This window comes from Photinus pyralis, unplaced genomic scaffold, assembly GCF_008802855.1.
Source record: "Photinus pyralis isolate 1611_PpyrPB1 unplaced genomic scaffold, Ppyr1.3 Ppyr1.4_LG5, whole genome shotgun sequence".
Lineage (NCBI taxonomy): Eukaryota > Metazoa > Arthropoda > Insecta > Coleoptera > Lampyridae > Photinus > Photinus pyralis.
Genome location: NW_022170596.1, coordinates 41,910,513 through 41,922,805, shown reverse-complemented (window position 1 = coordinate 41,922,805; position 12,293 = coordinate 41,910,513). Strand labels below are relative to the sequence as shown.

General features: G+C 36.6%; 2 protein-coding genes across 5 annotated transcripts in view; one reads left to right on the top strand and one right to left on the bottom strand.

Moving 5' to 3' along the window:
- Positions 1-12,293, bottom strand: part of LOC116170205 (zinc finger protein chinmo-like) — a 301,795-nt gene that overhangs the window by 54,887 nt on the left and 234,615 nt on the right. The window lies entirely within an intron of this gene.
- On the top strand, positions 9,248-11,556 carry LOC116170204 (lebercilin-like). The gene is made up of 4 exons (XM_031486430.1): positions 9,248-9,571; positions 9,617-9,815; positions 9,868-10,344; positions 10,395-11,556. The coding sequence occupies exons 1-4, from the start codon at positions 9,525-9,527 to the stop codon at positions 11,301-11,303; spliced, it is 1,632 nt and encodes a 543-aa protein (XP_031342290.1). The 5' UTR covers positions 9,248-9,524; the 3' UTR covers positions 11,304-11,556.

The window sequence follows — 12,293 nt, the reverse complement described above, 5'->3', positions numbered from 1 at the left end:
ACAAAATTAAACAGTTATGTTTGGAGGGCGATTTTCTTATCAGCGCTTAAAATGGCTCTACAAATTGAAACACTCCTTCTCCCTTCTTTTTGTCACTCTTGGAAAATATTTCTTGTAAGAAAGTGTCCATTTTTTATTCTTTAAAGTACCAGGTGCTCATTAAAGCTCAAATTATTCAATCGAATGCCCCACGTTGGGTGAGCAAATAAAATTGCTGTGTGCAATGGCCCAGCCAAAATGAACCATACACAAGACACTAGCTAGCTCTCTTATTAAATCTTCTCAGGACACATCCGAATCCCGGCACAATAGAAAAATTTCAATCTCGACTTCAAATTCCAAATTTTAAGGCAAATAATGGCCGCGATCAAATTTCTTAAATTGGAAACTTACACAAAAGTTAAAAGACACCTGAAACAAACACAGAAAACACACTCCTCGTCTCCTTGAGTAAATCAAGTAAACTCCTTAGTAACGAAGCGCCTAGCTTAAAACGCTTTTAGATACCGGGTGTGGACTTCACAAATATACAGTGTGGTCATAACTTCGGGTAGTAAATTCAGGGCGGAAAACGGGTGCTTCGTTACACGTCTTGTTTTCAAACAAATCAGAATCAAGAAACAGCTTTTAAATTTCTGATTTTTCTGCAGTGCTTCCTGCAAATTTTAACGACGATTTCCGACCGAGAATATCATGGAGAGGCAACGGCGATATGTACGCAGTGAACTACTGGCATAATTCTCAAAGACAATTTAAAGTATTCAAAAGTATTCAAGTATCCCTGTGAGCTTCTCTATGAATCAGCGAGCATCGTCGGTCTACAGCCTATTATTGCGTGGAAACCGGAGGGAAATCTAATTGCGTGCGTAACATGCACTACGACAACGCGCGAGGTTTCCTTGTTTGAGAAAAACTGCTTAATTAAGAATAAGATAGAATTGAGTGACCAGGTAATGAGCATTTCACTTGATGTTAATAAAATATCAACAATTTTAGGTGGAGATAATCGACTTGAAATGGAGCGCTTGTGGGCAAATATTATCCATATATCAATCACTAGGAAATGAAACATTTTTAGATTTGTATACGATCAAAAATTATGTGTGGTATTTGAAGCAGCGACTCAACTTTGCGACTACAAATTCTCTGATTTCTTACCATTTTAAGGATTCATTATCTACCGTTATCATTCTACAGGTTGTGACTGTTAGGGAAACGGTTGAGTATTCATTTAAATATGTCGTTAGTAAAAGTGCAGGTGGTAGAAAGACTTGCGGTGTGATCAACGGAAACTCTCTTTTGTTAACACAATGCGAAAAGGGCATGGCACCACCTCCAATGTTTGATGAGAAAATTGTCGTAGACAATCCCATCAATTTTGTTCAGTTTCATCCAGAATTGCAGAGGGTGGCGATTGTCGATTCGAAAAATTACATTCAAATTTTTAGCTTGACATCGCCACCTTCGCCTATCGAAACGTGTCGAGCTTTAAACAAAGCCCAATATGATGTACCGCTATCATATCACCATATAATTTGGTACTCCGAGTCGCATTTGTTGTGTCTTAAGGAAACAATGGACAGTACTAGTAAAGTGTTGGTTAAGGTTAGTGACGGGGCTTTGGTGCCTTGGAACGATAGTCTTGAAGCAGCTAACGTTACATACTTGAATAGCATATACACTGACAGTCGAGTTGTGCAACAATCTGACGGATTCTTAAGCATAAGCGACCAGGACAATCAATTGGAGGTGCTCGCACAGATTCCCACAGTGCTTCAACTTTCATCATTTAAAAGCCAAAACGCCTTGTTTTTGTTTTCATTAACGCAGACTCAGGAATTTTACATCAACGAAGTGCGGGTGTTAATAGGCGTACTGTCTTTTATCATTCACGACTATTACTTATTGCTCACAACCACGGAAAACACGCTAATATGCGTGCGACTAAACGATTTACGCAAATCCGAAATAAGCAAGTCGTTGGCGCGCGCCACCTATCGTTCGATGGAGCAAGGTGGCCACCTTTTACTAGGCGTTCCTAATTCGTCTTCCGTCATACTACAAATGCCTCGCGGTAATATCGAAACCTGCACGGTTCGCGCCATATCCATAGATAGATTGGAGAGCCTGCTCGAAAAGCAGGCGTGGAACGAAGCGTTAGATTTGGTTCGATTGGAGAGGCTAAACCCTACAATCTTGGTCGACCTGAATTTCAACCGATTTATTAGTAACATCGACAAATTTGTCGAATCGATCCGTACTCCTGCAGTTATCAACGATTTTTTAATCGGATTACAGGAGGAAAACGTTTTTGATACGGTGTTTCAAGATTACGCATTCGCAGTAAGCCGGAAGGAGCATGTCAAAGAAAAAATTGTTAAGGTTTGTACTGCTCTAATCGATTACATGGAAAATGGCGATTACACTCACTATTTGCATTGTATAATAATCGCCTGCTTTATGAAAAACTTGGAGTCGTCCAACTTTGAGGCCTTGACTCATGTACGAAACTTGTTATACTCGATGAAGGAGAATCCGGCACTAATTAAGGTTGCTGAAAGTGCGTTCCAGGCCATTAATGTTTTGAAGCCGCAAAGCGATATGTATCATAATGCTCTTGCAATGTACGACTTGGATTTGGCGTTATTCGTTGCGCGTAATCTACAAATGGATCCCAAAGAGTATGAGCCATTTATCAGCCGTTTAAAAACGATGGGTGAAGTCCAGCGCCGATTTGAAATAAACGATTTTCTTAAGAATTACGCAACTGCCGTCAAGTATCTGATTCGTTGCTCGGAAAGTGACGAATACACTTTGAACTATGTAAACAAACATGAAGTTTTCAATGTGGCGTATAATTACACAAAGCATGGCAGTGGATTACATAAGGAAGTCGCAATACTTTTCGCCGAACACTTACGGAGGCAGAAGCTACACGAAGAATCTGCATTTGTTCTTGCTAGTGTGCAATGCTACGAAGAGGCGTTCAGCGATTACAAGCAAGCGTTAATTATTCCCAATGCGATTTTAATGCTACAGCATATGAAGCTGTCTCCAGAAGAACGCCATCTACAATTACTGAATTTGGCGCAAACATGCGTCGCGTCCGGTAAAATACTAGAAGCAGCTCACATTTTTGAAACACAGCTTTCCCAACACCACAAGGCCATAGATTTGTACATCGCCCACAGTTACTTCGCCGAAGCGCAACGGTGCGCTATAAAGTTTAACTGTTTCAATGAATATAGTAAGCATGTCTGAATCTTTGCTGCAGTTACGCAATCTTTCTTTTTTCAGAGCATAGTTTATTTGAGGGCTCACTGGTATACTGCGAAGAGCTGAATTTAAAGTTGACAACTCTTAAGGAAACTTTTGCTAAGTATGTGAATCGCTTGTCAGCAATTAAACTGGGTAAAGTGCAGAAAATGACAGTTGCTGGCGATCATCTACCGTCTGGTATCAATGACGACATTTTATCGATAGCAGACAGTTTATCCACTATTAGTGTCAATACGTCTAGGTAGGTATCAAATTTCTGCGTATTTGTTGCGAGTGGCGTCAAAATTAATGATTAATCTTGATTGGATCTCGCTTTCCGAATTGTTTAATTTAATAGACGCGTGCTTATTGTGTATGTTTATTGTCTGGTACCTGCGCCAATACATAATCACAGTTGAAGTTCTCTCTTACGATATAATAACAAAAAGTTCCCATTCAATTCACCACAACAGTTTCATTAGTTACAATTGTGGTTTGTTTGTACCTCCAAACACGAAGATATACCAAACATCAACTACGTTCAGAACGTTCTAGAAAAATATCCAGCCAGCCATTAGAGCCTAGCTAGCAGAAGGCCAAATCATAATTTTTGTTATTTACAAATTTGCAAGTTTATCTAGAAACTGAAAATTTATTCATCCTTTTTTTGCCTATTACAACTTTACTATTATTCTAAGTGGTATCACTCTCGGTGACAATCCACCCTGTATATTTTTACATTTTTTTTTAAAGAAAATACAATTTTGGTAAAGCCTTTAATGCAACATCACTCTTAAATAATCAATAACAATATTTGCTAATTTATACAACTTTGTAGTTCCAATAATAGTGTTAGCAAAAGCGCCGGTTCCATTTGGCACACACTGTATACATCACTAAAGCATCACTAAAAACGAAAGATTAAAGTTAATCACATATTGATGAATGAATTTCATTGGACTTGCCCATGACTTGTAGTAACTTCTTTTTAACTGTGCCCGGTTCTTATAGTTCAAGAGCGTCGACTGCCAGCCGTCGACGTCGTAAAGAAGAAAGAAAAAAGCAAGACCTTCGCGAAGGAGGCGTCTACGAGGACATTGCCTTAATGCGAGCGCTCTACGAATTAATAGTCGAAGTCTTTTCTATGGGACCGATGGTTCGACAGATTTGCCTTATTGCGGTTGATATCAACACATCTGGCGCAGTCAAATTTATAAGTGCGCTACATAATGCACTGTTCGAATTTCAGTTACATATTAAAAAGTGTCTCACCGAAATATGGCCACCACATTTAAATTCGGACTTAGAAGGGCAAGATTCTCGTATTTATGAAAATGTGAAACAATTAGGTAAGTACCGTGCTATTGAACTATAAACCCGAAATTTGTTTTTAGATGTGAAATACAGAGAACCACCTCCGAATTTGGACACGAGTTGGAAAATTAGTATAATGGTTTCTTCGTGATTTCGCGAGGTTACGGATTTATTATCAACTTTAGTTGTATATGTGATAGGGTGCTTTGTTTGCAAATGTGTAGGAACCATCTACCTTCTTTTACATGCAGTTATAATTAAATGAGCGATGGGTAAAGAACAGTAATGCGAAAACATTTAGTAATAAAATGGACCGACAATTAAAAGGGCCTTCTAAAAAATTTCTGGAATTAGCGTCATCAACATATTAATTAACTAAGTTAAATCAGTTGAAGTGATTGCACTTTGTTTTTTTCGTTTACAATCAGTTCCCCCTGCTACTGACCAAGTGAACAGAAATCACTATTATCTGATTGCGGGAAAAGTTAGTACAGTTAAATCACTTCAATTAACATAACCTCAGAAAACTGGAATCATAACCTCCCAGGCTGTTTGTTTATTTTTTTATCGGACATTTAAGAACTGTTTATGAGTAGGGACCAGACTTATATGCATGAAAACACATCAAAAATGCACATATATACTCACAAAAAATATGGCAAAAAAGCATGGAGATATGCATGAAAAAATAAACAATGCACAAAAAAATATTGAAACTTTTTTGATTCAAACTATTTAAACATAAGCTGTATTAAAACAATTAATGTCGTCGTCTTATTTGTTGAACTTGAAAATTTGCTTGTATTATAAATTAATGCTGAATTGAACACCGCTGACGTTTTATAATTTAGCAAACTTGGGCGCCATATTTTTTTTGTATTTCATTTGTTTTTTATTATTTTTTTTCTATTTTTATTGTTTTCTTTTGTTCTGTTTCTATCTTATAATTTTTATTTTATTTGATTTATTATTTGTTTATCTTTATAATTTATAAATAAAAATATAATTCTTGCAATTAGAACCACTGGAAGCTTGTTTTGTAATAAAAATGGTTCAAAAAATTGATGAAATGCTAATCTATCTTAAATATGTACAAAAACCCCAAAAATGAAAAATATGCACTATTTTCTTTGCGCCAATGTGATTCATTTTTGTTAGTTCGTTTAAATGATTTCTTTATTTTGAGCTGCATATATTATTTCCGTAATGCATAAAAGCATGAAATCCGGTCTCTATTTATGAGTAGTGTACCTGTCGAATATCCTCTGAATCAGTTTTCCTATACAAATAAAGTTCATACTCTTTGGTTCAACGTACCGCATATTTAATAATACTAATAATAATGTTTATTTACGGAAAAATCTCATTGTACAAGGTTCTACATTAAATATTAACAAGCATTCTTTTAATATGAATTCTAATTGAATTGATTGAGCAAGATTTAAACAATATTACCGCTAAAAAACTATAATAAACCAATCCATTTCTTTTTAAGATATGTTAAGTAATAACAAACACCAAACTGTCAAGTCTGTGTTTTCTTCAAGTGATTTAACTGAACTGATTTTTGTGAAACTGATTGTGATTTATAAATCACCAGAAACGAATACACCTATTAAAGATTATTAACATCGCAGGTATTTTATAAACCATTACTTAATATACTATGTAAATATAGCTTACATATTCACATATACAATGACGTCACATAAATAATTCCAGATAAAAATTGTTCTGTGATATTAATCCTAATAAATGAGAATGATTAGTAATGAAACATTTTCGTAATCTTTTTTAGCAGAACATCACTGGTTACTGGTAATTACATACTAATTGTCACATTTAATAGGCACAGATTTAATGTAGAAGAGGCAGGAACTTTTTGGCATATACATAAAATTTTTGTCAAAATCGGGTTTAGACGGTACAGGCTGCAATTTATAGGAAAATGTCTTTCCAATCTAGATCCTAAAGCACTTATAAGAAATAGTGTAAAATATGTAACAAACCAACTTCAGGTAAGGGTGTTATATACAGGGTGAACATTTTGTCTGGAACACTAGATAATATCTTCAAAACAACATACAAAATGCCTACAACATATATATTACCCAGAAGATATATTATTGTAATAATAATTATACGTCGGTATACTATATGAACAGTTCTTATACCATTGATTTGGAGTTAAAGTTAACATATTTTAGTTTCTTCACACCAAAGTAGCTCTACGAAGTTTGTTATCTGAGAGACATCTGAATATAAAAAATAACCTATCCAAATCTCCAGGGTATATCACAAAACCTTGAAAAGTGACAAATTCCCTTTTATCTGTTATGGTTACTGAGAAGAAATACAAATTGTGGGCATTTTGTCTCCCAAACAAACATTTTGAACCCTTTTGTAGGAAATGATTCTTTTAACCTCCTTCACCACTGAATTTTTTAATTATATTATTATATATTTCTTCCAGACATCCCAATCACGCTTTGCGAATTATAACTGATCACAATAGAGGTCAAGTCAAGGTCAATTATAAAATGCTTTACTCGGCACCACTAAAGTCATGCGTCTGCAAAATCTGAGACCAATAATTCGTTGTGGCATGTAAAAGTAAGGCACGTTTAATTATCAAAAACATGATAATTCGTGAGGATCCCCCCCCCCCCCCAAGTACAACCACATTTGATGGCTGTCTAGCACACCTTTAAAGTATACGCTACCTACTTAAACAAATTCGAGGACTCTAGGTCAATTCCTAGTGTCCGGGCAGGCAGACAAAAGTGAAACATTGGCACATTTTTTTTATTCCAAAAAATGCGGTAAAAATAGTGTGGAGGAATAGGAATAGGAAGTGGAATGGATATTTACAAAGGCATTCTCTGACCAAACAAATCAGAAAACGGCCCAATTCCCACTACGATTTGTCGTTCTGAATTATATTCGCATATTCATCAACTGGGGAAAATGAGATTCTGTCATGATCTTGACTACATGCTTGGGTAATATCTTTAATCTCTGCTCAATTACAAATTAAAGGGTAACACTCCCCTTAGGATTCATGGCCGTTAGCACTGACAAATTTAAATGGCGCTTATAATAGCTGAAGCGTAGCTTAAAAGCCATGGCAACGATTATTAAGACAGTGGTTACCATGGATTGTAAGTTAAGTCAGTGCAAACGGACATTAAACATGTGTTTTTACGTTTGTCCGTCCGTCCGGACCCACTTCTGCGGTTTTGAACTACTTTTAGGGGAATTGTTCCAGAGCCCTGCCAGGCGGCCATCGAATCGTAAGGGCGGCGGGGGGGGGGGGGGGGAGAAGAATTATTTTCTGAGATGCCGTTTTTGAAAATAAAACGTGCATAAAATTGATTTCAGGTTTTGCATACGCATGCTGTTGGTGGTGCCAAGAAAAACTTTGAGAATAGGGGGGTGGAGGGGGGGAGGTTGTGGACAGTCGTTCTACACGCTTCATAGCATTCTAATGAAAGGTGTCATCAAAATGGATTGGTGCATGCAAGCTATAACTTCCCGGCGCGACTGCTTTTCCCTTCAGTCCCCTTCAGTTGTGCGGGGAGTGGGGGATGTATTTTATCATTTATGGTTTTCTATCGCCTTTTTTTCTTACCCGCTATCAAAATAGGAGTTGGGGCGCGACTTCTTTTCCCTTCAGTTGTGGGGGGGGGGGCGGAATTGGCAGTGTTCTTCATGGTAATCTAACGAACGGTCCAACAAAAGGAATTATTTTCTACCAACCATAGCACACCGAATATGTTCTTTGGTGATGCCAAAACTTTAAGAGCGAATATCTCGAAAACGGTTTGTCGCGGAGAGTACCTACTCTGAAAGGTAAAATGAATTGTCTAGGCCTGGATGAAACATAAGTACTGGTGAGCAAATATCTGCAGAACGGAGCGTCAGAGGAGGATACTTTCAAAGGGGGGAAAGAGACACATCTACTGGCGATGTATAAACTTCATTGCGAACATCTCGAAAATATTAAAGGGCAAATTCAATATTTCGGACAATTTCTCTAGGGCCTTGATTCTTCTTGCATTATATAGCGTAGATTTTGAATGTATACCATGCGGCCTTTAAATGTTTATGTGTAAAAAGCCCCCTCCCCTTATAACCCAACCATTTACTGAGCTATTTCAGTTAAAAAAATGCTCTTTATCTGCACAATTTATACTTGATTCCATCTTAAGTCGATTAAAAAACGTCAAATTTCTAAGCAGCAGCGGTCCGTTTTTGAAATTTCTTTCGACTGTTTTGTCGAAAATGTATGGATATACTGGATACTGCATATCTTTAGCTTGGTATAACCGGGTAGTGTCAGTGCTATATATGAATGTTGAAGATGCGAATGAAGTGTCAATTATTGACTCCTTTGAAGTGGTCATCAGTGATCACTGAAGATCTAGCAGTATATAATGGTTTAAAAAAAGCTGACATGTGGATCGCCTGCCATAGCAGCTGTAAGTAAACTAATGTTTCAGGACAAAAGACAAAGAAGCTGTCAACTTTCGTCAGATGATGTAAAATAGGAGAGTATCGCCTTTTAGATGTAGGTAATTAGGTATAACAAAGAGTAGGAATGTTTTGCATTGTGAAAACGCTTTTTTTTTGTGTGGGTAAATTCCATTACTATACAATTTATAGCTACTTGCTATACCTATTTATTTTTGATGGGTGGAGTTCTGTGGAGTGTTCACAGTAAATCTCTTGCAGCAATAGTTTATAGGTCCTAGTGTGTGCCATGTGTTCTTCGCATTTACGTCATTTATGAACATTATTTTGTGATTATGAATTATTTACACTTCGCCCTTCACTGCATTCGTGGTTGCCATGAAAACGTGTTCATACAAACATAATGGAGTTACAAAGCAGACCTACTTCAAGTAGACATTTATATATTTTTTTTATGAATTCATTTCGCTTTCTAAATAATGGCTAACAGTGCAAGTGCAAGCTCAAATGAAAAATCCCTTCAAAGGTGAGCAAACAATTTCATAAATATGAGTACATGGTGTTCTCGTAGGAGAAAAAGCTGTGACACAGTATGTTCGTCAAATTCCAGTTGTTTAATGCAGAAACGTAAGCAAGTGCATCCTCTTGCTGCATCTTTAGTAACTTACGCACCACGAAATACCTCAGTGCAGCAACGTGTGCTTTCTGCTCGGCTATTGAAGCTGAGGTCCCTCCAGAATAAGTTAAACGACGCCAATTTTCATGTGGCCGTATGTTTCTTACAACAAATTTAACGAAAGCTCATTGGGTTTCTATTTGTAGGAACTACAACAAGAAAATCGCGCTTTGAGAAACCTACAAAGTAGACAAGATAAAGCGTTATCGAGGTACGAAGGCACGAATGCTGATTTGCCAAGATTGCTGAAATCTTACGAAGAAGATATTCGAGTTTTAGCTACAAAAAATAAGGCACTACGAAAAACTATAAAAGACGTCAGTGACCAACTGAAAACCAAAGATGAAGAATTGGCGAATGTTCGCATGCAGCTAAGAAGTTTGACGGTGCTTACAAAAAATAAGCATCTCGGTGAGAGACAGATGTTAACCGACCAAGTTGAGGATCTGAAAGAGAAACTGAAAGGTAGTGACGAGCAGATTAACCTATTAAACAGGAAGATCCTGCTGGAGTCTAAGAATTACAAAACTAAATTGAACGCGGAAGTGATGAAAAGTAAACAAAGACAAAAAGAACTTTCACACGCACTTTCTGAAATTGATCGGCTTAATGGGCTACTAGAGGTGGGTAATTAATGTCAAGTGTAATGTATTGCTGACTTTTAGAATTGCAGGGAAGCTCCAAACATGGAACGGTAACCGAAATTAAAGATCACAAGCGATTTTCTAGTAATAATCGACAAACTGTCTCCCTTACTAATCTGATAAATGACAGAATGAAGCCTAAACTAAATTCATTGATGAAGGAGAAATTGAAGGACTTTGAAAACGGCGACGAATCCGAACTTAAACTGGAACCCATTGCGACCACAGAAACAAAGGTGACATTTTCGAGCGAGGTAACAATGGTGTCGCCTAGTGAAAATATTAGAGCAAGATTATCAGCGAATCTCGGCAAAGAAATCGATCATCTAAGTAAATCAGTCGAAGAACTAAGCTTGCCAGATGAAGACAATCACTTCCTTACAGTAAAACGTAAGCTTTCCGGTAGCAAACTGGAAAAGTTTCCGTCTTCGGATATTTTCGATAAGAAATTCGATGAGGTAAAAAAGGAGCAAGACATTAATAAACGTCTAGGGAACTGTTGCACCGATATACGATCGACGGTTGTCGATTGTAGCGCGGTCGTTAAGAAACACCAAGAGGATTACGCACAGGTGCACAACGAAACGGAAAAACTCCTAAGAGATTTACACGAGACCGACGTCTTGAATTCCAAATTGCGCTGCTCGAAGTTTTTAAATGCAGACAAGATCGAAATACCGGAAAAGGATTTCGAAATCGCAAACGAAATTTGGGAAAACGAGTACAGCTTTCGGACGGAGTTGATAAAACAGAACGGTGATGGCGACGGTAAATCTCAGTCGGAATTAGGGGACGACATTGGCGCAGACAAGAAGAATAAATTGTTAGCCACTTTACGCGCGATCGACAATAATAACGAAATTGACGAATACTCCTTTCCAAGCCCATCGAGTAAATCTCACAAATTCTCTGACGATTATTTTGACAGTTTGAAGTGAGAGTGTTGGATTTAATTATTACCACTTTATAACTATATCTCTAATTTTTATTATATATGTTTTTGTACAAATTTTTACACATAAATAATGTATAATTCGAATTATTATTTATATTTGAAATGTTTATTTGTTGTTACTATTGGTTACTTAGTATAGTGGATTAATTTTTAAATATTTTGATGATATATTACTGTTTGATGATATTGTTGTATATGTATTAAAATCAAAGTGGAGATTCCTTGAAAGTGCGAATGTGTAATATTTAACCTATTTTGTTGGTTACTAAAAGTGACAAACCATATTCTTATATCAGTTATATCCATTGATGTAAGTAGGAACATGGGAGACACAGGGGCAGTGACTGAAAGGTTTTTTGCGCCTCTATCTGTTAGTAATAATCGTTATCCGAGGGATATTACTCATTCCCATAAATACACACTTTTATGATGGCTACCACAGTGTTGTATCTAGAATTCTAGACCATGGTATTACTTTTAGTGCAATACTGCAGGATTACCTATGTATTGCGTAGTTTGTGTCCTATTAGAAACCTTCCTCCATGAAAATAGTCAGATCTCTTTCTATGGAGATAGTTCAATATAAGTAACATTTACAACTTATCCAACAATTTTAAAACACTAAGCTTGGGAAATTTCAAACGTCAAGGTACTCGCAATAGAATACTATATTCTTAGTTGTTAAACAACGTACACGAAACATGTTTTTTATTATTACTATTATTTTCTTTTGTCGCTTTTGTTCAATCGTCATTCCCATATGTATGTTAATCATACGCTTCACATCATTATATAGTTAGTTTCATTCCACTTTGTTGTTTAGTTAATTAAATTGGAGGGGTTAAGTGGAAGAGCAGATGTGTGGTTATGTACCCCATCTGAACGACTGCGCCCCATTGGATGGTGTCAACATTAGGTTTTGTTTTTCCTTCTATTATGTTTTATATATATTTTATACAGTAAAGAATAATTA

Bases quoted from the DNA above. Each gene is read 5' to 3' on its own strand.
- LOC116170204 (XM_031486430.1), top strand. From the start codon at position 9,525: ATGGCTAACAGTGCAAGTGCAAGCTCAAATGAAAAATCCCTTCAAAG. The intron at 9,572-9,616 runs GTGAGCAAACAA...GTGTTCTCGTAG, and splicing joins AATGAAAAATCCCTTCAAAG to GAGAAAAAGCTGTGACACAG. The intron at 10,345-10,394 runs GTGGGTAATTAA...TTAGAATTGCAG, and splicing joins GGCTTAATGGGCTACTAGAG to GGAAGCTCCAAACATGGAAC.